This window comes from Chanos chanos, chromosome 4 (genome assembly GCF_902362185.1).
Source record: "Chanos chanos chromosome 4, fChaCha1.1, whole genome shotgun sequence".
NCBI classification, from domain to species: Eukaryota; Metazoa; Chordata; class Actinopteri; order Gonorynchiformes; family Chanidae; genus Chanos; species Chanos chanos.
The window spans coordinates 22,220,933-22,238,275 of NC_044498.1; the positions used below are offsets into that span (position 1 = coordinate 22,220,933).

General features: G+C 41.4%; 3 protein-coding genes across 3 annotated transcripts in view; 1 reads left to right on the plus strand and 2 right to left on the minus strand.

The window, feature by feature from the left end:
* Positions 1–3,253, minus strand: part of ino80 (INO80 complex ATPase subunit) — a 29,870-nt gene extending 26,617 nt beyond the window's left edge. The window contains exons 1-8 of the mRNA XM_030771105.1: positions 3,111–3,253; positions 2,107–2,276; positions 1,672–1,739; positions 1,286–1,432; positions 1,025–1,145; positions 736–938; positions 549–602; positions 215–418 (exon numbers count right to left, since the gene is read on the minus strand). Coding sequence (XP_030626965.1) covers positions 215–418; positions 549–602; positions 736–938; positions 1,025–1,145; positions 1,286–1,432; positions 1,672–1,739; positions 2,107–2,276; positions 3,111–3,253 — 1,110 coding nt within the window. The remainder of the gene's footprint in view (positions 1–214; positions 419–548; positions 603–735; positions 939–1,024; positions 1,146–1,285; positions 1,433–1,671; positions 1,740–2,106; positions 2,277–3,110) is intronic.
* A 3,809-nt stretch (positions 3,254–7,062) lies between these two features.
* vps18 (VPS18 core subunit of CORVET and HOPS complexes) lies at positions 7,063–11,975 on the minus strand. Its single transcript, XM_030771373.1, has 5 exons — positions 11,873–11,975; positions 11,552–11,693; positions 11,102–11,193; positions 8,538–10,414; positions 7,063–8,264 (listed from the first exon to the last, which is right to left on the minus strand). Exons 1-5 carry the CDS (start codon positions 11,973–11,975, stop codon positions 7,536–7,538), a joined length of 2,943 nt encoding a protein of 980 aa, XP_030627233.1. The 3' UTR covers positions 7,063–7,535.
* Positions 11,976–13,152: 1,177 nt separating this feature from the next.
* Positions 13,153–14,508, plus strand: rhov (ras homolog family member V). Its single transcript, XM_030772673.1, has 3 exons — positions 13,153–13,360; positions 13,521–13,579; positions 14,062–14,508. The coding sequence occupies exons 1-3, from the start codon at positions 13,162–13,164 to the stop codon at positions 14,506–14,508; spliced, it is 705 nt and encodes a 234-aa protein (XP_030628533.1). The 5' UTR covers positions 13,153–13,161.
* Positions 14,509–17,343: the final 2,835 nt, after the last annotated feature.

A 17,343-nucleotide genomic window follows, 5' to 3' on the forward strand; every position in this document is an offset into this window, starting at 1 on the left:
ACACACTCATAGGCTACTAACTACTCCTGTACATTTGTGTGACGATTACGTTCATAAATGAGGATTTACAAAAAGAAATAGGAGAAGCACCAGAGAGCCAACCTTACTGATAACATTTACAGACATTTACAGAGTAATCACATCAACAAGCTTAATCATCTATGACATCTAAAGAAGGCTCTGTGTGTGTTGTGTGTTGTGTGTGTGTGTCTACCTCTCTCATCTCCTCATCCAGCTTGCGCTGCTCCAAAGCCTCTTTCTCTGCACGTTTTCGATGCTCCTTCTCCACTTTTTCATACTTCTTCCAGTACAGTAACATCTCTTTGGTGAGTCGACGTGCTCGCGGCAGGGTTTCCTTACAGTTCTTCTGAGCCTGGATGGCAGCACGCCGCACCTCACGCATACACTGGTGTGCCAACTGGACACACACACACAACACACACACACAAAACACACACAGAGAGAGTGAGCAACTCAAGTAGCACATATTAAGACACTACTACTGTATATACTATGTTCTAAATATATCTTCACTAAGAAAAATTTACCTTTTTGGCATTGGTTAAGACAAAGTTCTTTGCAGAGGCTTTTTGTTTAAAGGCCTAAAAAACAGAGAGAATGTAAACATTAAGTACAAAATCAAACATTATACAACAGAAATACTATCAGTTGTGAAAATATATACAAAATCTCTGAATCAAGATGGACAGAGACATTCCAGCTATGTGCTCATACCTTGGGGTTTTCTTTTTTGGCAATCGTGAGCCAAACCTTTCGCCTACGAGCGTTCAGCTGCTCGATGGTTAAGTGCTTCTTTTTTGTCATGGGCAGAGGTGCATCGTGGGAGAACTTGGCAAAGATTTTGGTGACGTACGGCCGTCCCTCCGCAGAGAAATCCTCCCCACGTTTCTTCTTCTTTTTCATCTTTTTCAATTTGGCTGTGCGCAACAACAGATAGAGATATGTTCGTGACAACTGTAATGCTGAAATATGTATCTATTTCAGAGATAGTTTCAACGCTCACCCTTGAATTTCTTCTCCTCCTTAATTTTCTTCTTCTTAGGCCCCAGAAGGTGGCGCTGCTGCTCATAGAAAGGGTCGTGAGTGGACAGGAGGCCAGTACTGTAATACTGATACTGCTGGAGCTGCAGATGAACACAGACACGCGCACGCACACACACACACACACACACATACACACTTTTAACTTGCATCATCATTGATAGCGGCCATACTATACACAGCAGCTAAGTAGAGAATGTGTGTATGTGTATGTGTGTCCCACCTCACGGTCAGCGTGGAACCTGCTCTGGTGGAGTTTAATGAACTTATGCAGTCGCAACATGTCGTGCAGCTCCTCACGAGACAGAGAGAAGTCTGAGTCATCGGAGTCTGAGTCAGAATCTGTTGTGTCATCACTAAGCAGAATTCCCTAAAAATCGAGAATAATCACAATTAGCTCCAGCCAGGTTAACTGACAGCATTTCAAAGGTTAAGGTTAACATCCTGGCCAGCAAAATGCCGTTTAAATGGCTGAAAAGGGCTCTATACACAGTCTACACTGTTGTGATCACAGTAATAATAATGAATTCCCTGAATCACAGGCCACAGAGACTGGATAGTAGAAAGAAACTGCTTCGTTTCCTATAAATGCAATGCAAGTGCCCGTACCTTGAGCCATTTCCGACTCTTCTTCAGTTTGGAGAAATTGTATAGACTTGCTTTGTCTGCTTTGTGTTCTGTGGAGGAGAGAAGCCAAAATACTCAATGAGGTGATGTAGGCAGAAGCTGCCCCTCTGTGCCAACTGCCTCCAGCCTCCCTGCAGTTCAGGACAGGACTCAGAGGATTCAGAGGAACTGCTGGTCTTAGATCAGTGCTTAGGGACTCGTTCAACCTCAGGCAAGAAAGTAAGCTGAATGAACCGATGCTTAACTGGCCATTTTTTTCCTCTGTGCTCTTCTGGGAGGATCAGAGGAGACTGAAAAATCTCGGTAATACATTAATACAGACTGCTTATCAGTTTGTTGTCGATTTTTGACGTCATTACATGTGGACAGTAAAGATGAGTGACCCGGTGACGTAACCCATAAGACTTTTCATTGTACCTTGTAGCAGAGCTCCGTTGAGTGCTCCGCATTCTGTCAGTCCACCACCGCACTGTCCCTTTGGCCCCTCCCCAGGGTCCAAGGGCTCTTCTTTCACTGCCAGTAGAGGGGCGTGAGGGTTGGAGGGGGCCAAGGAGGGACCCTCACCCAAAGCGTCATCACTGTCATCACTGGAGGGAGGAAAACAACCCCATGACACAGGCAGCATGTTCAGGGTCACTGGCTCTAAACCTTTTCCTACTCGACCCAGTACCTAAAAGCTAGGCGTACGCTGTACAATTTGGCCACAATTTCACCACTGCTTTGCAGTTGCAAATGACTCTGCATAACTGCACAGTGATCTTCAAATATCGTATATAACAGATCAGTGATTTAATTGTTTCTACATACTAAAGATGAAGCTACAACCTCCCAACAAGTAATTCTTGTAAACTTTGCTCATGGTTTCCACAGTGGGAGAAGTGCTACAGTTTGACTTGGCAAAAGCTGCTGCGTGAAGTAACGGATGCCCCAGCTTGTTTTTGTTTGTGTGAAACATTCTCCTTCAACTAGCGGAAACCTGACTGTATGGCTGACAACAACATAAAGGGCAAACATCACAGGCAAGCTTTCATTTAACTTGTTGGTCAGCTATTTAGATGAGTCTGACAGGACAGTCGAATAAGAGTCTGAAATATTTATCAACCTGATCCCGTTACTTTGACATGCTTCCCTTTCCTGTTTACTTCTCCTGACAACAAATCTGGATAGTTTAGATTGGAAATGACAATAAATAAGACTTCATGCAACATAAACAAGACAGTTATCGTGTCCTTATGGGTCTTCCTTAAAATCTAAGGAGAGGAGCTGTGTAAGAGAGTAATAGATCTGTGTCAGTCAGTTCACTATTTCCAATATCTACATTTATATGAATGGCATGGGTATCGACCATGCACCCTTGATTAAGAAAAGCAGCCTGGACAAGCATCTTCTTTTGGGTGTTCTAGCACATACAGGCTGCCTACCTTGACACGTCTTGGTTAAAGATGTTGGCTGTTTGGCGGAGGAAGGCATCTAGCTTTAATGAGCGTTCCAGGAACTGTAGGTGGAGAGGTTTGGCCAGCTTTGAGTAGGCTGCATCTCCCCCACCGCCCTGCTCCGAGGCCATGGGAGAAGAGAGGGTTCTCTGCCCAAAAGGGCACAGAAAATCACTGCAAGAGACAACAGTCCTTTAGCTGAGATAAAAGGAGGATGATAAAAATGGTCAGAGAAATATTAGTAAAGGGTAAATATGGAAATGACAGAGAAATTAATGTTACTCAGTCAGTAATTTGACTGAATATTTGATATGACCTCAAATCACCGGTGGAAACAATACTTATCGTGAAAGTGGCATTCTTAGTGTGCTATCTATGGTATACTGAATATGAGACTAGTGAGTCAAGTTTTCCTTTAATCTTGTTGATGTAAACTGAGATACTGAGGCCCTTGTTGGAACTTTATTTAGTGGTAGCTCACCTTTTTTACACTTTGGACTTTTATTGATCGCCCCAATGCATTTCTGACTGGGTTTTGGGTAGCCTCTAATTTGTTACCAGATATATTATGCTTTTAGATCTACTTTATGTGCCTTTATATAGTGGGTTTTTGCATTTTCTAAGCATCATCAGTTTGGACCTTAGATTAGATGTGGACAGGAAAGGGACTCAAAAAATCAAAACAGCGATCATTAAACATACTTTAAAAAGCCCATGTGTATGATTACTGCAGAAATGTACTTCTGATTTTCAGGGCCAAAGGCTTTTTTCTTTTTTTTTAATCATTTCACTACATTGGTTCCACTGGAGGCCACACCAGACCTCTAAATAATGCAGGAAAACAGAACAGTTTTCAAACCCACAAAGTCAACCTCAATTTTAATAACTGGCCTTTGAGAACTAAATGAGCAATATCATCGCCAGGAAATTCAAGTACCTGTGGAAGATGAGACATCATTTTCAATTGCAACATTCAGGTGCTCAGATAGTGTGTGGCTGAAAGAGAAAGAGAGTGTGATGATTCACACAGTAACATCCAGAGAACCATTAGCCAGTTATACACAGCTCTAACAAAATATCCTATTTGACGTCAGTCTAATAAAACTGACAGGTCTGTTTAAATGTAAACGGACCTTTGATCTTTCAACCACTTTCAGCGCTCTGTATGTCATGCAAAATAGAGTTGTCAAGGCTGAACCTGAGCCATTTTATTTGATCGATGTCATTCAGTCAGATGACTAACTAATGCCTCAGCACGGAATAAACTACAGTTCTCAACTTTTTACACGAAATCTGTTTTGTTTGGCATCAGTTAGCCTATGCCACAATAAATTAGTTTTTAATTTGATCATGTCACAATGTATAGTAATCAACAATAACACTTGGTCGGAAGCACTTCAGTTTGTTTGTGTAATTCCTGAAAAATCTGTGTGAAATCCTATGACACTAACACAGGTGTACTGGCAGGGCAGAAGCAGAAATAAGAGCTACTGTTGTCTGTATCGGGATGTCGGAAGATAGGTTGGAACTCCAGTCAGCAGATGCTAAAATTTATGAGCACTGGCCTAAACCATGATGCAGAACCAAGTTTTGCTTTAGTGTGCTCTCTATAAATAGCCCTGATGTGATGATACTAATGCTCAACAATGTTTAGGATTACCTGAGTGCATCCACTTGGAGTCTGTGACTGATGGAAACCATTAATGAGATGAGAAAACTGGGTCTGAGATTTTATCTTCACGTTGTTCACTACACTTTGTATTTACCTGTGTTTTCCTTATGAGGGACCTTTTTTAAAAATGTATTGCTAATGAATGAGATGTATTTTATTAAAAGGAAAAAAAACTACTTTTTCCACTGAGACTCTGCTGTCACTTTCAAGAAAGGTGTTTATTTGAAACCTTAGCCTAAGTATGTTTTGTCACATCTTCAACGAATAATACTATAAATTTGGTGACACAGATGGCTCCAAATAAAATGAACGGGCCAGTACTACACAGACGCTTGATTTTATGCAATGTGTTTGTTCCTTTGAATCAATGGCATAAGAAATCATAGAAAGTTGATGTTCAGATATGCATCTTCTCTTATGTATTTTCACCCTGAGAGTGTATCAGCGTAAATTAACCACCTGTTTCTGAAACAACAGTTAGGCTACTGTGACTTTGAAGGTCCTTCAAGTTGAAGTACAAATCACTCTGAGCATTGTTTGACGGGTTAACATCCCTTGCAAGGATCTCCGTTTTAAAGTTAACCAGTTCATTATGGACAAACATTCGGGCCGTGTTTTCCTTATGAGTTGCGTGCAGCTAGTAAGCTAATTCACGAGAAGTAAATTGGCAGGCTAGCTTACCACGGCAAAATAATCAGCTCTTAGCTCTTAAACTTAGCTACCAGACCTGAGGTGCAAAAAGCACGGTTTATGCGTACCTAGCTTGCTAGCATGTGTGTGCACCGTTAGCCTGCAAATCCAAATCGGGGGTCACGGTATGCAGCTCGGAAGCATGTATCACCGTTAGATTACATCTAGGTAATTTCAAGGGCTTTGGCATTTTGCTGTAACTGTCATGTCACTGTTTTGTTTAAACAGTTAGCTGTTAGCTAGCTTGTTCACCTTAATCGTTTTATCTTTATTTACCCTGCAGCCTAGGTAAGTTAGATTTGAACTACAGTATTTGAATAATTTAGTTGAGTTATGTCTGTCTCTTTAAGACCACCTCCACTCGGACAAATGAGTTTAGTAACCGAGAAACATAATTTTCATATCTGGGGGCTTTAGCCTTCTAGCAACAACGCTGGCAATTTAGCACAGACTCTGTATACCCGCATGTCTTTGCGCTGTGGGAGTCAAGGAGGCCAGTTCTCCGATTCCCGCATTCTAAATCTTTCTCCCTCCCGGCCATCTTCCCCCATTGCTCCCCCACCATGTTCCTCTTATAAATACTTGCTCACCTTGTCCCCCGTGTCCCCCTTTTTCAGTCTGTCTCTGTTGCTGTCGACTCGTAGCTCTCTGTCTCCAAAATGGCGGTTCTCGGTAACGAGTGAGACTGTGAGCATAGAGTCGGCAGTAGCAGAGAGGCGGCCACTTTCAGTAACTGAGAGAGCAGGGACACGGCGCCATGGCGAGGACAGAGTGGGGAACAGGCAAAACAATCAATTAAAGAGAACCTGCAAAGATCTCGAAAAGAATTTAGATCAGCCTTGTCGAATACTCTGCAATAAATTTAAAACATAGCATCTTACAATCATAAAATGAATAATATCAATTCAATTTTAGGGAGTCTATAACGTTTTGCACGGTTACTGCTTGAGCGTTCTGAATTCAATTGGAAAGGTCTGAAAATTCCGAAGATTTCCGAACTCAAAGTAACGTATTGTCAACGGAAAGTCTTAGACAAAATATCGCGTGACCAGGTATTTCCGGAAGAATTGCCTGATTAAAGTGTAATATTATTTGTAATGAATGCTCTAAATTTATATAAATGTGGTAACTTGCATCATTATTATTCCCAGTTGCGATTACATTGTGGATTCTTCACTTTTTCGTTCGAATTGATATCTAATAAATGTTATACACCTTGTAATTCAAACCAATATATGTAGCAACACATGCACATGACACCAGCTCAAATACAATGAAATGAATATGTCCTGCAGAGGAAATACTAAATGTTATGTTTAGGTCATAGCATATTAACAGGGGGCTACGTTATTAAGGTTAAAATCAACAACAACAACAACAACTAAGGAAGCTAATCTTTTCTCTGACAATGTCGCATACTCTGGACTGGCTGGTCTCCATCGAGCATTTAAACATACACTCTGTCATTCAACACACATTTTGATAGACTAAAACTTACAAATAATAACTACATCATAACAGGTCAAAGAGAGGGATAGCAATTTAATGATTTTGTTGCATACATTACAAAACAAACTGGCATATTTAAACTTAGGGTGGATTTTCTGGGATATAAATACAACAAAGCAGTATTTCAATGGGACCTTTGATGATACATTACGGAGAGAATTAGAAACACAGTGGACATCATTAGTGCACAAATGTTAACAGCTACACTCACAGCAACGTTCCTGTGAGTGCTGGCTGAGATGATAACATCCAGTCATTGATTAAGAGTAAATTCAGACAGACACCTAGATCAAAGCTAATAAATAAAGCACTGAAAGAGAAAACGATTAACATTCCATGTTCACTGTATGAGCAGGAAAGTTTGCCGGTAATAATATGCTTGCAATAATGATGGGAACTTAAGTATCGAATTATTCTAGTGGCATACGTGGTTGGATCCTGAGCTCCACTATACCATGCTGAAGAGACACAGCCTTCCCTGTCTTACACATATTGTCCATTTCAAAGACCAGGGACATGCTCTCTTCTGCATGAGCTGTCACTCAAAGCCAACTGGATTTCTCTTCCTCAAACTTCTGTGGGTCGATGAAAGGCTTGTCAATGGATTTGATCATAAGCTCTCCACAGTACACACACTCGCTGGCAATGATGTCATCAATGTCAGACTTAATCTGCTCGCGACTACCCTGGCCCTTGCCCAAACTGACCGTGTCCTCTTCTTTGAGTTGGTGTCGGGACTTGGTGGTCTGGGTAGTAGCAGCAAGTTTCTTCTGAAGCTCCTCCAGCTTCGGCTGCTTGTACGCAGAGAGGTGAGGGGTGACCTCTTGCAAGAGACAGTCATAATGGAACATGTGCCCGCACAAAAACAGATAGAAGGGACGGTTTAGTAAAGGGAAGTCACAGGTGGCGCACTTCTCCTGAGACTCCACTACCCCGTATTTGTTTCTCATCTCCTGAATGTCCTCGCGGATACGTTTGGCACTCTCTGTGGCCTCCTCCATTTCCTGCTTCAGCTCATTGATGTGCTGGTTGTAATCCTCCAGGGAACTACAGATGGCCTCTTTGAAGTGGTCGATGGTGACAAAGTCAGGAAAGAAAGGCAGAATGTCACCAATCTTGAGCAGGTTGCAGCTGGATAGACAGTTCATGGCCTTCTTTACGTCTTTCTCTTCCTGAACCACATGGCGGGCGATTTTCAGCCACAGCTTCTTCCTCAGCTCCTCATCATCCTCTGGGAGGTCCGCACAGGATTTGGCTAAATCAACATCTACCTACACAGGCAAAAACAAAAAACAATCAGTTGCTCAACCTGCATTTTAACTTAAGGATACAAAAAAAAAAACCAAAACATTGCAACACTCATCTAGACGCATGAGTAGTCCACATATGATATATTATATTAACCAAAAAACACCAAAGTTTGTTGAAAAGTGGTTGATTTAGAAGAAAGCGCAAATGCAACTGAATGCAAACTGAATTCATATTGAACTGTACAAATCGTATAAAACTTCCCTATACTGATTCATTGTGTGTTATATAAATACCTGTAAAGCCAGATCCACAGCCTCCTCATATAGTTCCATGATCCTATAAATATGGACGCACGCCCGGAGGTCCCCATGTTCAGCGCAAAGACGTAAAGCATATTTAAGGTCATAGTTGATTTCTGAAGCATGTGTGCCAGCCATCTCTAAATACGGAAGCAAGGATTCTTCCCTGTGCTTAGCATAAAGGGAAAGTAAGTAATTGTGGATAGCCTCCTCCTTCACTTCTAGCCGGTAAACACAGAATTCCATATAACGAATGGTCTCATCGATCTGCTGTGTGCTGCCCATCTGACTGTAGTTCACAAGGGCAGGGATGAGCTTCTTGGGATCCAGGCGATTCCCCATCTGAATCCAAGCATCTACTACTTTCTTTGGAATGTGCTGCATTAGGACAGGGGAGAACTTATAAAAAAGTTTTTCATCACAGTGCTTGGAGAGCACATCCAAGGCTGCACCATAGTCATCGTGTTGGCAGTAATGAGAGATGACCCTTTCATAGTCCTGCATAATGACAGAAAAGTATACCATATCATCCACGTTGCCATGGCTTGCCAACAGGTCGTAGATAGTGCTGCGGTTGTTGTAAAAACATTCCTTGTGCTTGGAGGTGTTGAGGAATTGCCGGAACTCCTTACGGGTTTCCTGGAAGAGGCTGTTCTTGCTGTCATCTGTTTCCAACAGACCCAGTCGGTTCAGGTAGAGCTCGGTCAGCCAAGTGACCAGCAGTGTGATCTGAGTTTTCTCGTTTGTCTTCAGGTTGTTCAGTTTCTTCAGCAGGAACTCCTTAAGGGCCTCTTCTTGCTTTGCCTCAATGAATTTGAGGGCTATCTCCTCAAAATAGTTCTGTGTGAGGGCGTAGCACTTTGCGCTCTCCAGGTAACGTTTATTCTGAAAGCAGTGTTCCGCCTCCTTAGCCAGCACCATATCTGTGCACTCCGGCCGATCCTTGCAATACTCCTTAGCCAAATCAAACTTGTTCATGCTCATGTATATCTGCCAGACATCCTTTGACTCCCTCTGGATGTGGTAACGAAACACAGCCTTCTCAGTGTAGATCCACACTAGCCCACCGATTGGGTCTTTAATCATCCTTTTCAGGGAACCAAATTTATCTGGGAATATGTCTTCATAGACCACCTGCCCATTCAAAGTGCAAATCGCCTTCACACGGTCAGGGAGAAGGAGGAGGAAATGGAACTGGGTGAGAACAATAGAGATCGGTTTAGAGAAGGCATTGCTGATATCGATGTCTTGTGTGTATTCCCACACCTGAACATCACTGAGGAGAGAATCAGGTCGAACATAGTCTAGCTGGCCATACAGTACACCATTGCCCATCATCCAAGCAAAAGCTTTGGGGGATGAACGGAGTTTGGAGGTGTAGAAAGTGATTTCACTGTAACCCATATTAACAGGGAACTCCTGGAAACTGGGGAGGAGATCTTGGTTCTGGGCAAAGATGGAGCTGAACCCCTGTTGCTCAGAGCCCTCTGGCACTCTTCCCACAAACTGGAAGAGACGCTTGCGTGTGGTGGCAATGATGAAATACTTGTTTTCTATCCCACGTTCCACTTCAAGGCAACACACTGGGGCCTGTCTGCCATCCTCCTCCAAAGAGTGAACCTGCTTTAAGTACTGATCTGGGTTGGTGTTGAACAGAGTACCCTCTGAGGCAGAGATCTCTGCCTCGAAGATGATGCCTTGGCTAGTACCAACCAGAATGGGACCTGTGTTGGTCTCATTGCCAAGCATCTTGTTCCAGCCAATGCTCTCTATTAGATGACCTCTCCATCGAGAAAGGGTTCGCACCTTTTGCGTGTTCCGGTTCAGGTAGACACATTCATTTGTGGTGAGACTAATCACAAGGTGAGATCCTGCAAGAAAGTAAGCCAAAGTTAATCTTACGCTTTTATTCGGCTTCTATTCTGCTGTACTGAGACCACGTGTATTCAGGTGAATTTGGCTATAGGACAAATGCAGTGTTCGTTAACCAAGACGTCTCTTGATCTACAGTACCCATGACATTTATCATAAATTGTTTAGGCTAGTCAGTTATTTACTGAGCGGAAAGGACAGTGGATAATAACACAACATAAGAGGATCGTTGGAAGATCAAATCAATATCTGAAAACTAGAACTGAATTCTTCACAGAATTTGCCCCCCAAAAATTTTTATTTCCACACCCTCACGAGATTCTACCTCTTTAGACTTTAGACATGACAAGCATTCTACACTCTGTTATAAACACATACACATGTGTTGAAGAATAAGTGCGTATGTCATTGCTATAACTAATGAACTACTTCACACTTATCTATTTTTTGTGATTATAATACTATTGTTACAATGTCTTTTTTGGTGTTGTTGCTTCAGTATTTTATTTAAAAAGCCACGTGAATAGTACTCTGTGCTGAGTTGACAGTAAAAAGATCCATGTTCACCTGTTCCAAAACCTAACACACACATCATAAAATTTTGTGATAATGCCAGTAATAAACTCACAAAACATCCCGTTATATTTTCAAGCTTTCAGAAAAAAGTAAAGATTGACATTAATTACCTGTAGGGTCTAGGAATAGTTTGTATACTCTGCTATCATCTTTCCGTCCCAATTCTATTTGGTTTGGCTGATCAGGTTTTCCAAGATCAATCCTAAAACACATACAGTGTCACACATGGAACATCTCCAATATTATTCGGTTCTGATATTCTGATGTTTCTACTATGGACATGAGGCTGCCTTGAACCGAGATCAAAAAAAGTTAATGAAGTTCAGTTACTTAATCAAATAATTATCTTGCTCTTTATCATTATTTGAACAGAAGCCAGTAAAGTCTATTTGAGCCACTCTAACGAGTTTGTAAACACAAATACATCTCTTACAGACCACAAACTAAATGTATGCACATAATCCGACGAGTTGATAATTTACATCACGTAACAAATCAAGTTAATAACTGATTCAGTGTTGCTGTCATCTTAGGACACTCGTGTAAAGATCGAGATTTACCTCAGGATTGTGTCTCTCCCCAGACTCATACATAACTGATTGTTGCACACGGCAAGGTGGTTGATCTTTTCAGGCGGAGAGAAATCGATCCGTTGCTTGTTGAATATTGGTTTTTCTTCTTCCAGTCTTACATTCACGAATCCTTCAAATCACAGACAACTACTGTCATTTTCTACATCGCCACCACTAACCACCAGCTGTGTTATTGGAGGCAATATCATAACACAGCACATCTCCAAGTGTTTTCGTAGCATTACTTTTTAATACAACAGCATCTTGACAGTGTGGAAATGTAGGCCCCATGGAGGAGATTTTGCTTACCTGAGTGAGTTATCCCGATGTTAGCAGCAGACAGGCGGCTATGCGGCTGAGCACTGCGACGGACATTCTGAGAGTCTTCGTATTCATCAAGAATAGATGCCATTTCACGCGCGACGCTAATGAATCAAAATGGTAAAGAATCTTTGGAACTTCCTTAAAATACAGATACTGCGTTTACATGTCTCAGCACGGAGAAATGTTAACAACGCAGCCTGCTAACGGCCTTGGTTGGCTGTGACTGCTCTAGTTTTCATTCGCCCCCTATGGTCTTGTAGGTCAGAAAGCCCCCGCTTTGAAATATATGAGGTCTAAAAGGTTAAAATAAAAATACTGCATGAAACGCAGAAATCACTACCAAAGTTCTTGCAGACCGTACGTATCGTAGACAGCAATCCATGCAGCTACTAAAGTAGTTGAAGTCAGGTGATCAACACATATCATGTGACTCTGAAAAGGAACTATAGCTGTTCTTCTCCCTAACCAGCAGAATGCGCTATGTATCTAATGTAATTTTGCAATAATAGTACCCAGGCTATTTTATGAGCATATGTCAGTTTAATTGTCTTAAAACCGCTGTATAGTAAATAAAGTCCAAACGAACCGTTCGTACTTCACATATACACAAACAAAACACTGTTGGTCACTTGCCTGTATTAGGTGACATGCAGCGTGACTACGACAGTTTGCTGACCTCAAAATAATTATGTTTATTTTAACCTTATTCTGTTTTACTCGGGCGTTTTCTTTTGTACAACCTGGTGGTAATATAATTTTCTTCATCCTTTTGAACATAATCACATCAAACCATCCCCGTGAATGAGCCACAAATTATGGATTTAAATCAGTTTGAGCCGTGTTAAATCTGTTTGAGCCATATTTGGAGCTGAAATCTTAAAAGCTTGGCGATGTGATGTTAGAGTTTCATGCACTTTCATGCAGCATAAATTCGACTGTGCTGTATAACAAGGGAAAATGGTAAATGTTCGTTTCGTTCTTGGCAAACGACTCTCTGTAGGTAAATTAGTATTATTTAAATATCTTGGGCGGACTACCCACGCCGCGTAGTTGTCAGGGGGAGTGTTCATGCAAAGTAAACCTTCCTAAAGCCGAAGTTGATTCCGAAGTCAGGGACAAGTTTCACTGAGTGGGCAGTAAACATTGTATCGAGTTGGGTAATGGTAGAACCGTCGCTCTCCGCAAAACATTTGAGATTTTGTGTCCTATTTTTTTGGCTTTGGAGTCAAAGGAGATTTTGTGGGCTTTGATTTTCCGGATTTAATAAGTTGGACATGCCACCTCAAATGGAATATTTTTGCCAAGAATCGAGAGTTCCGTCTGTCTGTCTAGATCAGGACGAAGTACTGGAGCCTGCAATCACTTGTATGTTAGTGGGAGATGGTGCTGTAGGGAAGACAAGCATGATTGTCAGTTACACTACAAATGGATATCCCACGGATTATAAACAAACTGCATTTGACGTATTCACGGGTATGTAGAGTTTCGGTGTCGTTTGACCTTTTAAAAAGATTGAAATTCTCATAAACTAAAGAGCAATATAGGATAGCCCGGTTAGAATGTTAAATTGCGGTAAGAGTAGTGGAAAGCATGAATGGGATTGTTAATTGGTTTCATTTTACCTTTAATTCAGGACAGGTCCAAGTTGATGGGGCACCTGTGCGAATTCAGCTTATGGACACTGCTGGACAGGTAAGACTCGTCTTCAAATCGAACAAATGAGTCTTAAACAAATTAGCTTCCCCTGCCACATCGTAATGTGATGACTCTTAATGTTCATAAGCAAAGCACGGAGCTCATTTATATTTTCAATACAGAAGCCCTGTGCTGATATAATACAGAATTCGTTTCAAACCAGCCTGAAACACTGATTTTTATCGTTAATTTCTGGAATGTAATATGGCGGAGTTCGCTGCGTAATTAGAAAAAACGTATCCCCGTCACTTTTTGAAGCAATTTTGTCCCTACGGTTTTTATGTATTAACATAAAAGAAAAGAGAGCCTTGTGGGCCAATGGTAGTATGAAATTCATGGCCACAGTGGCGCATAAATGTGTTGATGTGGATACATTAACAATAACATAATCAGGACTTAAACCTTGAGTGTGTTTCACAGCATCTTTAAACATGTTCTCATAATCCTTGTTCTGACTTATTCTCTCCTTGGCACTGCAGGAAGAATTTGATGGCTTCCGCTCACTTTCCTATGCCCACATAGATGTGTTCATCCTCTGCTTCAGTGTGGTCAACCCTACGTCATTCCAGAACATTAGCAAGAAATGGATCCCTGAAATCCGCAGATGTAACCCATCCTCGCCCATTATCCTGGTTGGCACCCAGTCAGACCTCCTGTTAGATGTCAACGTGCTCATAAACTTGGACCGTTACAAGGTCAAGCCTGTCTGCAGCTCCCAGGCAAGAAGTCTGGCCGAGAAGATCCGAGCTTTAGAATACATAGAGTGCTCGGCCCTCACCCAGAAAAACTTAAAGGAGGCTTTTGATGCCGCCATATTTGCAGCCATTAAACACAAAGCCAGGAAGGCCAAAAAGCTGAGACTTTCGGACAGGCGTACCAAGGCCTTCTCCAAATGCAGCTGGAAGAAGTTTTTCTGCTTTGTCTGACCCCATGGGTCTAAACTGAGAACTCTTTTTTTTTTTTTAATTTGTAATTTATTAATTTATTATGGATGCTAAATCCATTGCAGAGTTAAATGAACTGTGGAAGCTCCTGTAATTCCAGGAAGGAGTGTGGTAGTGTTGTTCAGGCTGTGTGTGTGTTTTCTGAGGGATAAGCCTGAGGGTACTGGCATTAAGGACAGTGTTTTGCCAAATCACTTCTTGGGAACCTATAGATCCACACATTTGTTTTATTCAAGCTCTAGTACTCCCAGTTCGTAATGTCAACTGATTGCCAGTCCTTACTCAGTAGAGTGAGAAATGCTGGTAGTGGTATTGGTTGCTTGTAGGCAAAGAGTGCAATATGTAAAATGGGTGGGGGTTCTCAAGTAGATATTTGGGAAGTTCTGGTCCCCAGATCAATTATATTGGCTTTGTGAAAATAGGCATCTCAAATGGCACTCCAAAATAGTCACCCTATATGTGCCTAAATGAGGAGGACAGGTGTTAGCCGACCATTATCAGGCAAAACAGCAAGAAATCAAATATCCAACCTAATTCCCTTAATGCTTGGAAGAAGCATTGATGTAAATGGAGCAACTTTGCATCAACTGCATGGTAGCCCATTCAAAGCTGTGTTTTACACTCAAGTAGGTGTCCGTCAGGAGAGAGTGGGGAAGAGAATGGTTGCTAGTCCTTTCTCTTTGTTTTCCGTGACTCTTTGTCAGACAGGACCTTTCATATGCGGGAGTTCTAACTCAAGTCACCGCAGTGTGAAGGTGCTTGATTTAAATCCGCATGTGAACATGTTAAGCCAACTGTTGGTTTGCTCAGCTAAACATAGCTCTGACAGTGGTGGAGTTAGTTCTTTTGTAGATCAGTCATCTCAGGAAATGAATTTAAATATAATGCATGGATGGGAATATATTCAAGGAAGACAATAGGTGATTGTCAGTTTTAAGCACAGAATTTCTTTTCCGTCTCTGAACTAACTGAATTTAATTTGAACTAAATCCCAGCTCTGGTCTTTAGCCTTAGTATTGTCTTGAAAGATGTTTTGAGAGTTTCATTTAAGAGGCAGATTATAGTAAGCTAGGGTTGATGTGTTTAAGGCCCCTATGCTAGAGACATGGCATCTGATGCAAACTGATTTCTATCAAGTTTTCAGGGGTTTATTTTGGTACTTCATCCCTAACTGTTTGTCCACCAACATTTGTTAATATGCATTTGAAAAGTGAAGAAAGGGAAACAGACACAGCCATTGAGAAACACACACTTTACACTATGGAGTGAAGCCTAAGAACACTGCTTGTAATATGCTTCTTGTGGAAGATTTTTAAAATGCTGTTTGTTTTTTAACAGTTGTGTTTTTTTATTGTTTTTAAGTGCCTTGGGTAAAGAGGACATAACCCTTTTCAATCATTTATACTCAGTTTTATTCATATGAACTAACGGTTGGGTCACCTTATTCAGTCAAACTTAAACTTGTTAACAGTTTGCTTTGCTCTTCAGTATTTCATGACCTGATAATAAATGAAATGCTCAACAATTATACTCTTTTTTTCACTTTCTTTATAGATTAACAGCTTGAAAAATCTTTTCTTTAACTTGCAATCACATTGCACAGCCACAGACATTGTTCTGCTGACAAGATTGCTAGTGCAGATAGGCTGGTGCCATTCTTGTCTTTCTCAGACCTGAATACACTTCTCAAACCACAGGAGTGCCCCAACCGAACGATCCTGTAAACATCCCAGCGTCCTCTCAGGCTAGGGTGTAAAGTGGCGGGGGCTCTCTGTGTAGTCTTGGTTATTGTGTTAAAATCACGTCAAACACAACCTAACTGTGAAATCCAACACTTCACACTTCTGATGGTCTTTGCTTTGTGTGAGTTCACTTTTAAAAGACCTCAGCTGAGTGTGCTCCAGAATATCACTCAGCACTGTCATGTGAATGTCACAGTCTGAGTGTAAGCTAGGTCACCAAAGTGCTAATGTAAGATTATTTTGTTATAGATATGAGAACATGGAAATTCTACCCCACTGTGTTCCAACTGGGAAGTTAACTGAAGAGTCAGTGATGGATCGTGGGGATAGATGTTATTCTGAAACAATCCAGAAAAGTGATGTAAGCATTCATACACATGCTTGTGCAGAATCCAAACCAGAACCGTCAAATTTCAAAGTCCAAAATGTTTACAAGAGTCCATCAAGAGGAGTTTTCTCTTACCTCACTTTGCTGATACTAATGGCATATTGGTTGTTCTTAGGAAGAAAGACGTGACAGATTCAGTCTCATACTTAATGAGTCATTGCCAGTGTTCACGGTAGAGGGACAATCACTGATTCATCTCTCATGCAAGTTGTGAGCAGTGCATGTGTTGATGTGTGAAAAGGATTCTGTATCCTGAATTTGTTGCACAACAGAAGTGACTAACTCTGTGTCTCAGCTCAGCATCAAAGACAAGTTGTTAATTTTACGAATCCAAAAGGACCAATGACTCACATCCAAAACAAGAGTCACCGTGTGACATCATGTCCTCGGTTCTAGTGGAGCTCTCACATGGATGGCACTAATTGTTATGGTTGATCATGAAACTGCTCAAAAAGTTGTGTTGGTGCTGTCTGATGATAAAATGGCTTCCAGAGATCAGGATAAACAGCTACGCTAAGGTCATAAGAGCAACATTTCAAGGTTTCAGCTCTTTTTGAGTCATTCATTTAATTTTCTCCCACGTGTGGTTTGATTTCAGTGAACTATAACATAAGACCATAATGAGCACATGTATGTAAAATGAAGTGTATGACTCCATGTCACGGTACAAATCTGAGACGTAACTGT

Coding starts and splice junctions, on each gene's coding strand:
- vps18 (XM_030771373.1), bottom strand. CDS start 11,975: ATGGCATCTATTCTTGATGAATACGAAGACTCTCAGAATGTCCGTCGC. Junction 10,415..11,101: donor ACTATTCCTAGACCCTACAG/GTAATTAATGTC, acceptor ACTTTCTTGCAG/GATCTCACCTTGTGATTAGT. Junction 8,265..8,537: donor CTGTGGATCTGGCTTTACAG/GTATTTATATAA, acceptor TTGCCTGTGTAG/GTAGATGTTGATTTAGCCAA.
- rhov (XM_030772673.1), top strand. CDS start 13,162: ATGCCACCTCAAATGGAATATTTTTGCCAAGAATCGAGAGTTCCGTCT. Junction 13,361..13,520: donor TGCATTTGACGTATTCACGG/GTATGTAGAGTT, acceptor CCTTTAATTCAG/GACAGGTCCAAGTTGATGGG. Junction 13,580..14,061: donor TTATGGACACTGCTGGACAG/GTAAGACTCGTC, acceptor TTGGCACTGCAG/GAAGAATTTGATGGCTTCCG.